Source organism: Lacerta agilis, chromosome 7 (assembly GCF_009819535.1).
Source record: "Lacerta agilis isolate rLacAgi1 chromosome 7, rLacAgi1.pri, whole genome shotgun sequence".
NCBI lineage: Eukaryota > Metazoa > Chordata > Lepidosauria > Squamata > Lacertidae > Lacerta > Lacerta agilis.
This window is the reverse complement of record NC_046318.1, coordinates 15,210,176-15,222,620: the sequence shown is the minus strand read 5'-3', so window position 1 is coordinate 15,222,620 and position 12,445 is coordinate 15,210,176. Positions and strand designations below refer to the sequence as shown.

Here is a 12,445-nt window from a genome sequence, read left to right as displayed (position 1 = left end):
AATCAGGCCTTGACTGTTGAGATCTTGGAATCTCCCAGGGATGCTGACAGATAATGCTGGAGGGAATTGTAGGGGCCTACTCTTCCATTGTGAATCTCTGCTTATCTTATCTCCTTAGCAGCTAATTTTCCCTAGGAATTAGGAAGGAAAGAATGAACTGCCAGCTCATTTGTCTTCAGACATCCTCACTTCTTCTTAGTTCACACTAGGGTAAAGGATGAAGATCAGTTCTAATTTGATGTGCTTGTAACAGTATGCATAATGAAATGCAGGTATCCTTAGAAATTATCATTTCTCCAATTTTTGCAAAAAAAGTACAAAAAAGCATTGATTAGGGGGAAATGGACATACAGTAAGCATGCCTATATTAAAGAAAAGAACATACAAAATGTATCATATTAGAAAAAAGTCACAAAAATGTGTATGTGTATATGACAAACTAAATTTAAGATTGAAAAAATTAGAATCTGAGAAAAACAGCATCATCGTTCACATACAGACACTTCTGAAAGAACAATTACTTCCTTTCTTTCTGTCACATACTTCTGAGGATTATGAGCAGGGCTTGTTGGTAACACGACATACTCCTGTTTCTCTGCCCTACCTTTAAAGCTTTCTGTTCTCAAAACAGTGGCCCTCCTCAAGAACCACGCAGTTTTAAAATGTCAAGGACAAACAAAATTGATTTGCTTCACAGTAGCCTCATGTTCCGTTCATATTGCTCGTTTCATTGGAAGAATATGCAGGTGAAACTCAGGTTAGGGGGCTTTCATTACAATTCCTCTGTGATTATAACATCACCACTGACCTCTCATTTTATATTTTGTCCTTTTGGTCTTTCTCATTGCTTCAGCTTTCCCTTTCTTGTTGTGGATAGTCCAGTTACATTTGTTGTATCCAGATCAGGTCTGCACACAGAGCTGAGCACAGCAGTGCATGTTGTTCCATGCTTAGCACTGAAAAAAGGATGAAAGGTGGGTGGGTGTGAGGTTGCCAAACACCAGGCAATCCACCAACAAATGGTTGTTGGGTGATGTTCAGCTTGCCAGGTCGTTATTTGCATAGAACATATGGTTTACAGAGAACCAAGGTCTCATAGTATTGTAACATAGTGCTTTCTTACCGTGGGACATTTTTGATGGTGAAATGCAGAGGAGAACTTATAGTGAATAGATCAATGTTGGGTAAACTATAGATCTCCACGTGAGTGGTCAGGGATGATAAGAATTGCACTCCAGCAGCATCTGAAGGGCTTCAGGTTTCCCATCTCTGCAATAGATCCATGCACAGTTCATCACATGGTGAAGCCACTGTAGGATCGCATCATCACATAACCAGATCACCACATGGCCTCAATTCATTGGTGCCACTGCAAAGCTTGCTAAGAGCTAGGGTAGTGTACTGGAGCTCAAAATCCTGCCTTAGCCATGAAGTGTGTTGAGCAGTCTTGAATTTCAGTGTCTCTAAGCTGAAATTACCTTGCAGAGTTGCTATGAGGGGAAAGCATAAGATGAATCATAAACCCTCAAGATACTTTGTTGAAAATTAGAGTTGCCACTGAATTTTCCCTGGGGCAACAGCTGAAGAAAATTAAAGATTCTTCCTCAGGTGAAACATCCATTATTATAAGAAAATAATTGGGAAAACACTTCATTAACATTTCACAGGAGGTGTCTACATTTCTTGGGTGGATGTATAAAATGTGGTTTGAATTGTAAACACAGAGAATATGATAAAATCACATGATCTCTTTACCTTGTGCCGAACTAGACTGTATTCTCAGCACACCAGTTTTGATCAGACAAACTGCTTCCATAAAAACAAACCCCTGATGGATCAGGCCAAAGATCCATCTATCTGGACTGGAGTACAACAGCATCCTCCCCTTTTATGATTCCCTGCAATTGTATACAGTTCCATAGTGTGTCATATACTGAAGACAATAATCCCCTTGGTCACCAAAGCTAATAATGCAAGACAGAGGGTGGATCTACAACTCATGGTTTTTAATGTTAAGGAAGAGTTAAGGAATGGTTTTGATAATGTAGATGGACACCTGACATCCTACTTTTTATGTTAATAATGCATTGTTACCTTGTCTTTTTATCACTTACTTTTTAATCATTTTATGCTGTTATATCGGTGAAACACTGCTTATACAGGTGAAACTCGAAAAATTAGAATATCGTGGAAAGGTTCGTTTCTTTCAGTAATTCAACTTAAAAGGTGAAACTAATATATGAGATAGACTCATGACATGCAAAGCGAGATATGTCAAGCCTTTATTTGTTATAATTGTGATGATTATGGCATACAGCTGATGAGAAGTCCTAATTAACAATTTCAACTTTGGGGTTTTCAGCAGCTGTATGCCATAATCATCACAATTATAACAAGCAAAGGATTGACATATCTCGCTTTGCATGTCATGAGTCTATCTCATATATTAAACTCCAGTAGCTAATGAAAACAATTGCTTACATAAATGGACTTTTCCACGATATTCTATTTTTTTGAGTTTCACCTGTATGTCCCTCTATAGGGTTTTTATCATTTTACTGCATTCAAACTCCCCACCTCCACAATGGTATTCAAGGGACAGTGTTCAAAGGACACAGAGGGAGGGAGGGAAGATTAAAATGTGACACCAGAGCAACCAGTGACCAGCAGGGAAAGAAACAGCATTTGGGGAAATGGTATGGCTGGGTATTGCTTACATTTGATGTGGGGGGACGGGGACAGACCAAGGTGTTTATTTTAAAACAACAACAACAACAACAAAACACATTTTAATTAACAAGTATGCCCTGTGAGGTTTCAGTACAACATATCTAATATTGTTCTAATATGGGGAAATAACATTAAACAGGTCAATGTAGATCCAACCAGAGGGACTGAATTGACAATAAATTTGAACAAAGTAAGATGAACAGCCACACACATGCTTTGAAAGGTAACTGCGTGCTTTTTAAATTTGTTCTCCTCTTACATTCCCCCTGCCCAATTTTTAGTCAAAGGGAAATAGCAAAGTGGATTTAACATTTTACCCTTCAGTTGAGGGAAAACATGCATTGTTTGTTTTCATTACTTCCCTTAACAGCATGCTGCCAAGGTAAGAGCCATTAAGATGTTCCATATGTTACTAAGGTACCATTACTGAAGGATGGTGGCAGCCTAATTACACAGTACATCATTGGAAATCTGAGTTTGGCAGGAGCTGAAGAATCCTTCAGAGTTTCAGATTAATCCAAGTGACCCTGGCTTTTATTGCTGCTGAATTTCTGAAAATGCAACAGAATGCCAAGTTGCTGTAAAAAAAACCACTGCAGCCTAAACAATTTGAAATAAGTAATATACAACTGCCTTGACTCACTTATTCCTTTCACTGTAGAGCCAGCCATATTTCTTAAAACAGAAAACAAGCTCCTCATTGACTGGGATGCTTTGCAACTTTGTAAGTAAAGAAAAGGGACAGCCAGCATTAGAAATTCACCCATTGTTTTATGCTGACATAGACCACGAAAATTAAGGCAGAAAAGCCCTTCTCAGATATACAAATTTAACAATGTCTTGTGCAATATCTGTTCATTCAAGCCCAGCTCAACCCACCAGCCATGTGGGTTACTGTTCCCTACCTGGGATTGTGCTGTCAAGTGGTTGGCAGGCCAGATGACATGGTTGGTGGACTTAGAAGCCATACACATTTGATTTATGAACAAGTAAAAGAAATCTAGAGGGCTAGATTTGCTATTGAAACCTACAATAATATTGTTGTCGTTTAGTCATGTCTGACTCTTCATGACCCCATGGACCAGAGCACACCAGGCACTCCTGTCTTCCACTACCTCCTGCAGTTTGGTCAGACTCATTTGGTAGCTTCGAGAACACTGTCCAACCATCTCATCCTCTGTTGTCCCCTTCTCCTTGTGCCCTCAATCTTCCCCAACATCAGGGTCTTTTCCAGGGAGTCTTCTTTTCTCATGAGGTGGCCAAAGTATTGGAGCCTCAGCATCAGGATCTGTCCTTCCTTTCTGCTGGATTCTCATCCACACAGCTCTTTCTAGTCCTTTTGAACTGTTTTAGGTGCTTTTTGGTGTCCAAAATGAATTCAGTCTCCAAGTCGGTAGTGCCTTTTCTTGCCTCTGAAAAATGACATTTTCTGCCTTTGGATTGTCACTGTTGAAATAAGCTATTTGAGGTCAGGAAACAGGAATGAAGGAAAGAGAGGGCTTCCCTCCTGCTATTTTCCCATTTCCTCACAGTCTACAGAAAAGCAGATTATGTGTATCTGTGTGTGCAGCTCTGTGTTACTCTGTTCATGTATGTGTCAAATTGCCTGTCTGAATATGTGTGTTTCTTTTTTTTTTTTTTTTTATAAGATTTTATTATTTTCCAATAGAAAAAAGAGAACAAAATATAACAACAACACATAGCATAAACATCAATAAAAAACACAATAAACATTGAACATAATCAGCAATAAACAATAAACATAATCAACATTGAAAACAATAACAACAATAAAAACATAAAAATGACATATACAAACCTTAACCAATATCTTTCTTTAAATATTTCTTGTTTCTAACTTCTCTGTTTGGGGACTTCCCCCGTTCCCTCCACTGTCTTCAGAAAACATATACTTCTTCAAGGTAGCTTTATATATTATTCAATTCACTTTTACCCAAATTTTAATATACTTAACTTTCACTTAGTCAAATATCTCAGTCACTATGTATCTTATCTTAACAGCCTATCTTAACATATTTTGACATATACATCTTTCACATAACAACAATTCCCCTTACCATTCATATCTAACACATATCTACCAAAGCCGATGTTCTGTTTAATTCTGCTCAAATATTCAGTTTAACTGATTTAACCAAATAGTCTTTGAATTTTTTCCACTCCTGCAACGCCTTCCCCTCCCTCTGGTCTCGGATTCTGACGGTCAGTTCAGCGAGTTCCATATATTCCATCATCTTCATCTGCCATTCCTCCACCGTTGGTATCTCTTCACCTTTCCATGTTCTTGCCAATAAAATTCTAGCTGCTGTTGTGGCATACATAAAAAACACTCTATCCTGACTGGGTATCTCTTCATTGGTTATGCTCAGGAGAAATGCCTCTGGTTTCTTACAAAAGGTAACTTTCATTACCTTCTTAAGCTCATTATAAATCTTGTCCCAGAAGGCACTTACCACTGGGCACAACCACCACATATGAAAAAAGGTACCTTTCGCATGTTTACACTTCCAACATACATCTGACATTTTGGTGTTCATCTTAGCAATCTTAACTGGTGTCAAGTACCATCTATAAACCATTTTCATTATATTCTCTCTTAAACCATGACAAGCAGTAAATTTGATACCTTTTTGCCACAATCTCTCCCAGTCATCCATCATAATATTATGTCCGACATCTTTTGCCCAATCTATCATTGAAGATTTAACCAGTTCATCTTTTGTATGCCACTCTAGCAAAAGATTATACATTTTGGAAAGGTTTTTAAAGTTCGATTCTATCAGTTCTGTTTCCAGTTTTGATTTTTCTACTTGAAAACCAATTTTTTTGTCCATTTTAAATGTTTCGTAAACCTGATAGTAGTGCAGCCAGTCGGGGACCTGACTTTTTACTTGATCATAGCTTTTTAGCTTAAAGGAGTCCCCTTCCTGCTGCAATATGTCCATATATCTTAACCAGTTTGCAGACATATTCGGTCTCTTATATGCCTTGGCCTCCACTGGAGAGATCCATCTAGGAGTCTTTCTCTCAAACAAGTCTTTGTATCTAGTCCAAACCTGATATAGGGATTTTCTCACAATATGAGACTTAAAAGTTCTGTGGATTTTAGCCTTGTCATACCAAAGGTATGCATGCCAACCAAACATATTATCGTGTCCCTCCAAGTCCAACACATCCACGTTCTCTAGTTTAAACCAATCCTTTAACCAGCAAAAGGCCGCAGCTTCAAAATAAAGCCTTAAGTCCGGCAGGGCAAAGCCTCCTCTGTCTTTAGAGTCTGTTAAAATCTTAAATTTTATTCTTGGCTTTTTGCCCTGCCATATAAATTTCGATAGGTCCTTTTGCCATTTTTTGAAACAGTCTAATTTGTCCAAAATTAGTATGGCTTGGAATAAAAACAGCATCCTTGGTAGGACATTCATTTTAACCACTGCTATTCTTCCCATTAACGACAGTTTGAGTCTTGTCCAAATCTCCATGTCTTTTTTTATCTCCATCCACAGTTTTTCATAATTGTCCTTATACAGGTTCAAATTCTTACTTGTGAGATTGATACCTAGATATTTTACGGATTTGACAAAATTGAGGCCTGTGGCTTCTTGAATTCTTTGGATCTGTTCTGCACTCATATTTTTACCTAGAACTTTGGTTTTCTGCTTATTTAGTTTAAAGCCAGCTACAAGTCCGAATTGTTCAATTAATTCCAAGGCTCTGGGGACACTGCCTTCTGGTTCTTGCAGGGATAGCATCAGATCGTCCGCGAAGGCACGTAATTTGTATTCCTTCTCTCCCACTTTAATTCCTTTTGTCTGTTTATCTTTCCGAATCATATTCAGAAGGACTTCCAGGACCGTAATAAAGAGTAAAGGGGAGATAGGGCACCCTTGTCTTGTTCCTTTCTCTACTTCGATCTCCTCCGATATCACACTGTTTACAATAACTTTTGCTCTTTGTTCTGTATAAATGGCCTTTATGCCATTTAAAAATTTTTCTCCAACTCCCATCTTTTCCAAATTCTTTTTCATGAATGTCCAGGATACTTTATCAAAAGCTTTCTCTGCATCAACAAACAATAGTGCTGCATCTGTGTTTATGTCTCTCTCCAGTTTTTCTAAAATGTCCACAATGATCCTCGTATTATTACTTATTTGCCTTCCTGGCAAGAAACCTGCTTGGTCTCTATGTATATAATCTTTCAACACTCTTTTCAACCTTGTAGCCAAAACATTTGCAAAGATTTTATAATCCACATTCAAAAGGGATATTGGACGATAGTTTTTCATTAGAGTCTTGTCAGTATCTGGTTTTAAAATCAGTGTGATAAAGGCTTCTTTCCACGTCTCTGGTGCCCTATCTCCTTCTAGTATTCTATTGCAAGTTTCTCTTAACGGCTGTGATAGCCAGTCTTTCAATATCTTGTAATATTTTGCTGTTAATCCATCCGGTCCTGGAGCCTTCCCCAGTTGCATGTTGTTTATTGCATCTTCTATTTCTTGTGTCGTTATTGGGTGGTTGAGAGTTATTAGTTTTTCCTCTGGGACCTTTTGCAGTCCATTCTTCTCCAGGAATCGGTCTATCTCTGCGTCATCTATCTTCTCCTCCTTGTACAGTTGTTTATAGAATCTCTGGAAACACCATCTGATTTCCTCCGGTTTCTCTACATTTTTTCCATTTACTACCAATTTACTGATGACATTTGCCTTTTGTCTTTTCTTTAATTGCCAAGCTAGTAGTTTTCCACATTTATTTGCAGATTCAAATGTTCTTTGTTTCATCATTTTCACTTTCCATTCGATATCTTGATTCATAATATTAGCGTATTGGGATTGCAAGTATTTGATTTCTTTTTGAATTTTAACACATCTAGGATGTCCTCTTAGTTCTTTTTCCTTTTCTTTGATTAATTTCAACAATCTCTCCATCTCTGCACTTTGTTGTTTCTTCTTTTTTGCCTTTTCACTAATGAGGAATCCTCTCATTACTGCCTTACTTGCATCCCAGGCAATCCTTTTCTCCACATCTGAGTTCCAATTGATTTGAAAATATTCTTTCATCTTTTTCGCCGCTCTTTCTACTAGCTTGGTATCTCTCATCAATGCATCATCCATTCTCCACCTAAAAGAATCCTTGGAAATCATTTTTAGGTTTACCTGTACCGGATTGTGGTCTGAAAGCGTTTTAGGACCGATTTCTGCTTTTTGTAGTTTTGGAGCCAATTCATTCGAGATCCAGATGTAATCTATCCTCGACCATGACTGCTGAGATTCGCTGAAGTACGTTGCCTCTGTTTCTGTGGGATTTTTTAATCTCCAAGAATCTACCAAGTTCAAATTGTCCACCATTTCAAAAAAAGTCTTTGGGAGTTCCCCGTCATTTGTTAATTTTGTTCTTTGAGATCTGTCCATTAATGTGGAAACTGCCCCATTAAAATCTCCAAGGCAAACTACCTTATAGTCCAAATAATCCAACAGCAAGTCATGGATTTTTTTGTAAAAAATCGACTTTCCATCATTTGGTGCGTAGAGTCCCAGGATTAAAAATTTTTCGCCTTGTACATTAATTTCTATTGCGATGTATCTCCCTTCTTCATCTTTAAATAGCTGTCTTGGGCTATATTTCTCCTTTGCGTAAATCACTACTCCTCTCTTCTTGACCTTGTCCGATGATATGAATTCTTGGCCTAATTTTTTGTTGTGTAACAATCTTCTGTGACGCCGAACTATGTGGGTTTCCTGTAGACATATTATATCCAAATTCTTCTTTTCTATGCTGTAAAACACTCTGCGTCTCTTTGGTCTCTGGTTTAATCCCCGAACATTCCAAGTCATTAACTTGAGCGCCATTTCTTTGTTTATTCCTCTCCTCCAGTTGCCTGTCCTTTCTTATCTTGTTCTGGATCTTGGCTTGGTCCTGGTGGTCCCGGCGGTGGTGGGAATACTTCTGGAAACTTGTAGAGCTGTGCTGGATCCAATGGAGTTCCTTTGAAATGTTCCAGATGCTTGTCCAGGAACTTTTGCTTATCCGCCAAGGACCTTATTCTTATCTTTTTCCCTTCAAACGTGAATGCCAGGCCTTCTGGAAATTCCCAACTGAAGGAGATTTTTCTTCTTCTTAGCTCCGTCACCAGGTCGTTATAAGGAGCTCTTTTATCTAAAAAGAATCTGGGGATATCCTTGTAAAAAATTACTTTATTCTGCTGTACCACCAGGTTGTTTCTATAGTGTAAATCCAGAAAATAGTCTCTGTCGTGCCTATCGTGTAGCACAATCAAACAGTCACTGACTGTTTTAGTGCTTTTCTTTCCTCTGGAACCTCTTGGTCCAAATCTGAAGGCCTTCACTATGCGTGCTGAGACGTTTACCTCTTCCAACTCCCAAAAAGTCGAGAATAGTTTCACAATATAGGCTTTCAGGTCTTCCCCCTCCAATTCTGGAAGACCCCTTATTCTTAGGTTTCCTTCTCTCTGATGTAGTTGCAAAAAAGCAAGAGACTCTTCCACAGTCCTCTGTCGTGTTCCAATATTTTCGATCTGCTCCAAATCTAAATTGTCCAATTTTTCCTCCACCTTTTTTATTTTTTCTCTCACCACTTTAATTTCCTCCGAGTCTTTTTTTAACGTGGTCACCTCCTGCCCAATTTTATTAATTTCGTCTCTGTTCTTTCTTACGTTTTCCTCAATTTGTCCAATCGATTTTTCTAACGTTTGGGTGGAGGCTTTAATATCAGCCTTAATATCCACTTGGAGCTTTTCTATTGCAGAGTTGACTGTTGTATTCACTGATGCACCAATAGCATTAACCGATTCTTGTGTTTGCTTCAACCCTTCGGTGACACTTTTTAGGCCTTCTGCAATTTCTGCAACACTTGCAGCCAATTTCTCCATTTGTTCCTGAAGAGTTAAGGAAACAGAGCCTTTCCTTTTTTCAGAGCCAGTTCCTTTAGATCTAAGTTCCATTCCTTGTGGGCTCTGTAACTGTAATCTCAAGGTCACTCCAGTTGCTATAGTAACAATCTCAGACATTCACAGCAGAAGACCAACAGTCCCAAAAGTAAACACCAGGTGGCCTGCAGCTAGCCTTCTGAGAACAAAGAGGCTGCTGAGCCAGGAGTCCACAATAGTCCATTAATCCAACTTTTAGGCAAAGAGTTCAGATTTTTCAGAATTGTAAATTCCTTAAAGCCAAGAAGAGTCTATTTTAAATAGCCCAAGCCAGTAGCTGTTTTCTCACTTGCAGTGTAACCACCAAGTCTTTAAAGTAACTTGTATCTGGCTGTAAAAGAGTCAAAGTATCTCCACTGGTAAACAGTCACTGTAACACTGGAACACCAACAAAGAAAAAATGGCAACAATATAACCCAGCCCGCTACTGACCCGGAATATGTGTGTTTCTGCCTGTTTCCCTGCCACACGCGAGTGTGTGTGTGTGTGTGTGTGTGTGTGCATCTGTACAAACCTTGGGCTGGAAAAAAGGTAGCCACTCCTGTTTTATAGTATCCTCCTTTTCACCCATTGAATTAAATGGGTTTCTATGTGGTTTCTCTCCCATCCAAGCACTGTTCAGACATAGGCCTTCCTATTTGTTTGTTTGCATGTACGCTCCAATTTGAAATGCTCTTCTATAGGTAGTTTATAGCTGTAGCAAGGTTTTATACCATACGTGGACACTGCAAAATCAGACGTACCTCTTTCACTGATTTTTTTGACACTAGAGATGTATCTTTTTAAGACCCACCTTATTTCTGTAATTTCAAGTGGTTTAAAACTGTTTTAAATATTGTACGATACTATGTTTCAATGCTAATATTGTATTTTAATTGTTGTAACCCATCCTGGGTCCTTAGGGTGAAGGATGGGTAATAGAAATAACAACAATGATAGTCAAGAGAGCTGAACTTTCTGAACTGAATATATTTACTTAGACTTGGTATGAATGGAATCAGACCAACGCATCTAACAAACCCTCCTTCCAGCATGATTAATTTCTAGGGAAACCAAGCTCACAGGAAGCATCCCTCTCCCCTGCCTGCATCAAAAACCTCTCTTGAAGTACCAAAGGGGGATGGGAAATGACTTCACTAAAAATTGATTAGCACAAAATCCCTGACTTCTGTTTTTGATGAAAAGTAGAAATTATAGCTTCCTCTGAAATGATTAAGAAAAATGTTAAGGACATTCTTCTTCCTCAGTACGAATTGAGTGTCTTGTAGCAGTGGGAGCCATTCTGTCAGAATTATGAAGCTGTTAAAATTCTTGCAACAGACTCGGGCATTGAGAACTTCTAGCAACGAAATGGCTTTATTCCAGTCCCGTTGTTTTAGCTATGTCTAATGAGCGTGCTGTGTAGAAAACAATGTGAAATGCTTTGGTGAGAAAGTCACTGTGGTGTATGCACACCCACACACCAACTTTTTGTAGACATCTGTTTGCTGCTACACTATTGTAAGTGCAGCCCCCTGTGTAAAAATAAAGTGCTTCTGGGGTACCTTTACCTTTACCTTTACCCTGATACTGAAGGGCCTATGACCAGAATAGGAATTGGGACCCTGCAGAATAGCAAACAGATACAGAGCTATCGACATGCTGGTGACATTTCAGCATAATCCTTTTTTTATGTTATACGAACTTGACGTTATGCAGCTTTGTCAAAAGCTGTGTTGAACCACATTTGCTCTTCGTGATTCAACAGATATTACCTGAATGGCTGATGTAATGGGAATAGGATTTAATGGCTTGGGGTGTTTCATGGTTGATGCTTGCCCAAAACAAAACAACCGGGACATGGCTGCAAATCTAAAACTCTCAAATGCCCATCCCCACCCCCCAGTTTATATTTAATGTATTTATTAAATTTGTGTTTCACCTTTAAAATCAGAATTGGAAGGGGAAAACAGTTTTGGCATGGCTATTATGATTGGGATTGTATAGTGCCCTAATGTGCTATATTAATGGTAGGGACGTGGGTGGCACTGTGGTCAAAATCACTGAGCCTCTTGGGCTTGCCGATCAGAAGGTTTGCGGTTCGAATCCCCGCGATGGGGTGAACTCCCGATGCTCTGTCCCAGCTTCTGCCAACCTAGCAGTTCGAAAGCATGCCAGTGTAAGTAGATAAATAGGTACCACTGTGGCAGGAAGGTAAAGGACATTTCCGTGTGCTTTGGTTTCCGTCACAGTGTTCCATTGTGCCAGAAGTGGTTTAGTCATTCTGGCCACATGACCCAGAAAGCTGTCTGTGGACAAACGCCGGCTCCCTCGGCCTGAAAGCGAAATGGCGCCACAACCCCATAGTCATCTTTGATTGGACTTAACCATCTAGGGGTCCTTTGCCTTTACCTTTTTACCTATATAAATGGTAGCAGCATGCATTACAACTATCCATAATTTACCAAGATTTCAGCTGAAGAAGTGATTTTTCAATTTTCCATAGGTATCTTCCACCTGAAAGTACCTGAAACATCTCACATTGGTTCAGCCATTGGAAGAATCAGAGCGGTTGATCCAGACTCCGGGAAAAATGCAGAAATTGAATATACTATTGTTCCAGGAGATGGAGGGAACTTGTTTGACATCGGCACAGATGAGAACACACAAGAAGGGGTCATCAAGCTGAAAAAGGTATTTCTTTTATTATTATTATTATTATTATTATTATTTATTGAATTTATATACTGCCCTATACCCGGAGGTCTCAGGGCA

The 12,445-nt window shown here is 39.0% G+C and overlaps 1 protein-coding gene across 2 annotated transcripts in view; it reads left to right on the top strand.

Moving 5' to 3' along the window:
- CDH12 (cadherin 12) overlaps window positions 1-12,445 on the top strand; it is a 243,202-nt gene that overhangs the window by 195,454 nt on the left and 35,303 nt on the right. For both annotated transcript variants that reach the window (XM_033154397.1, XM_033154396.1), the window contains exon 6: window positions 12,177-12,364. In XM_033154397.1, the coding sequence (XP_033010288.1) occupies window positions 12,177-12,364 (188 nt within the window). The remainder of the gene's footprint in view (window positions 1-12,176; window positions 12,365-12,445) is intronic.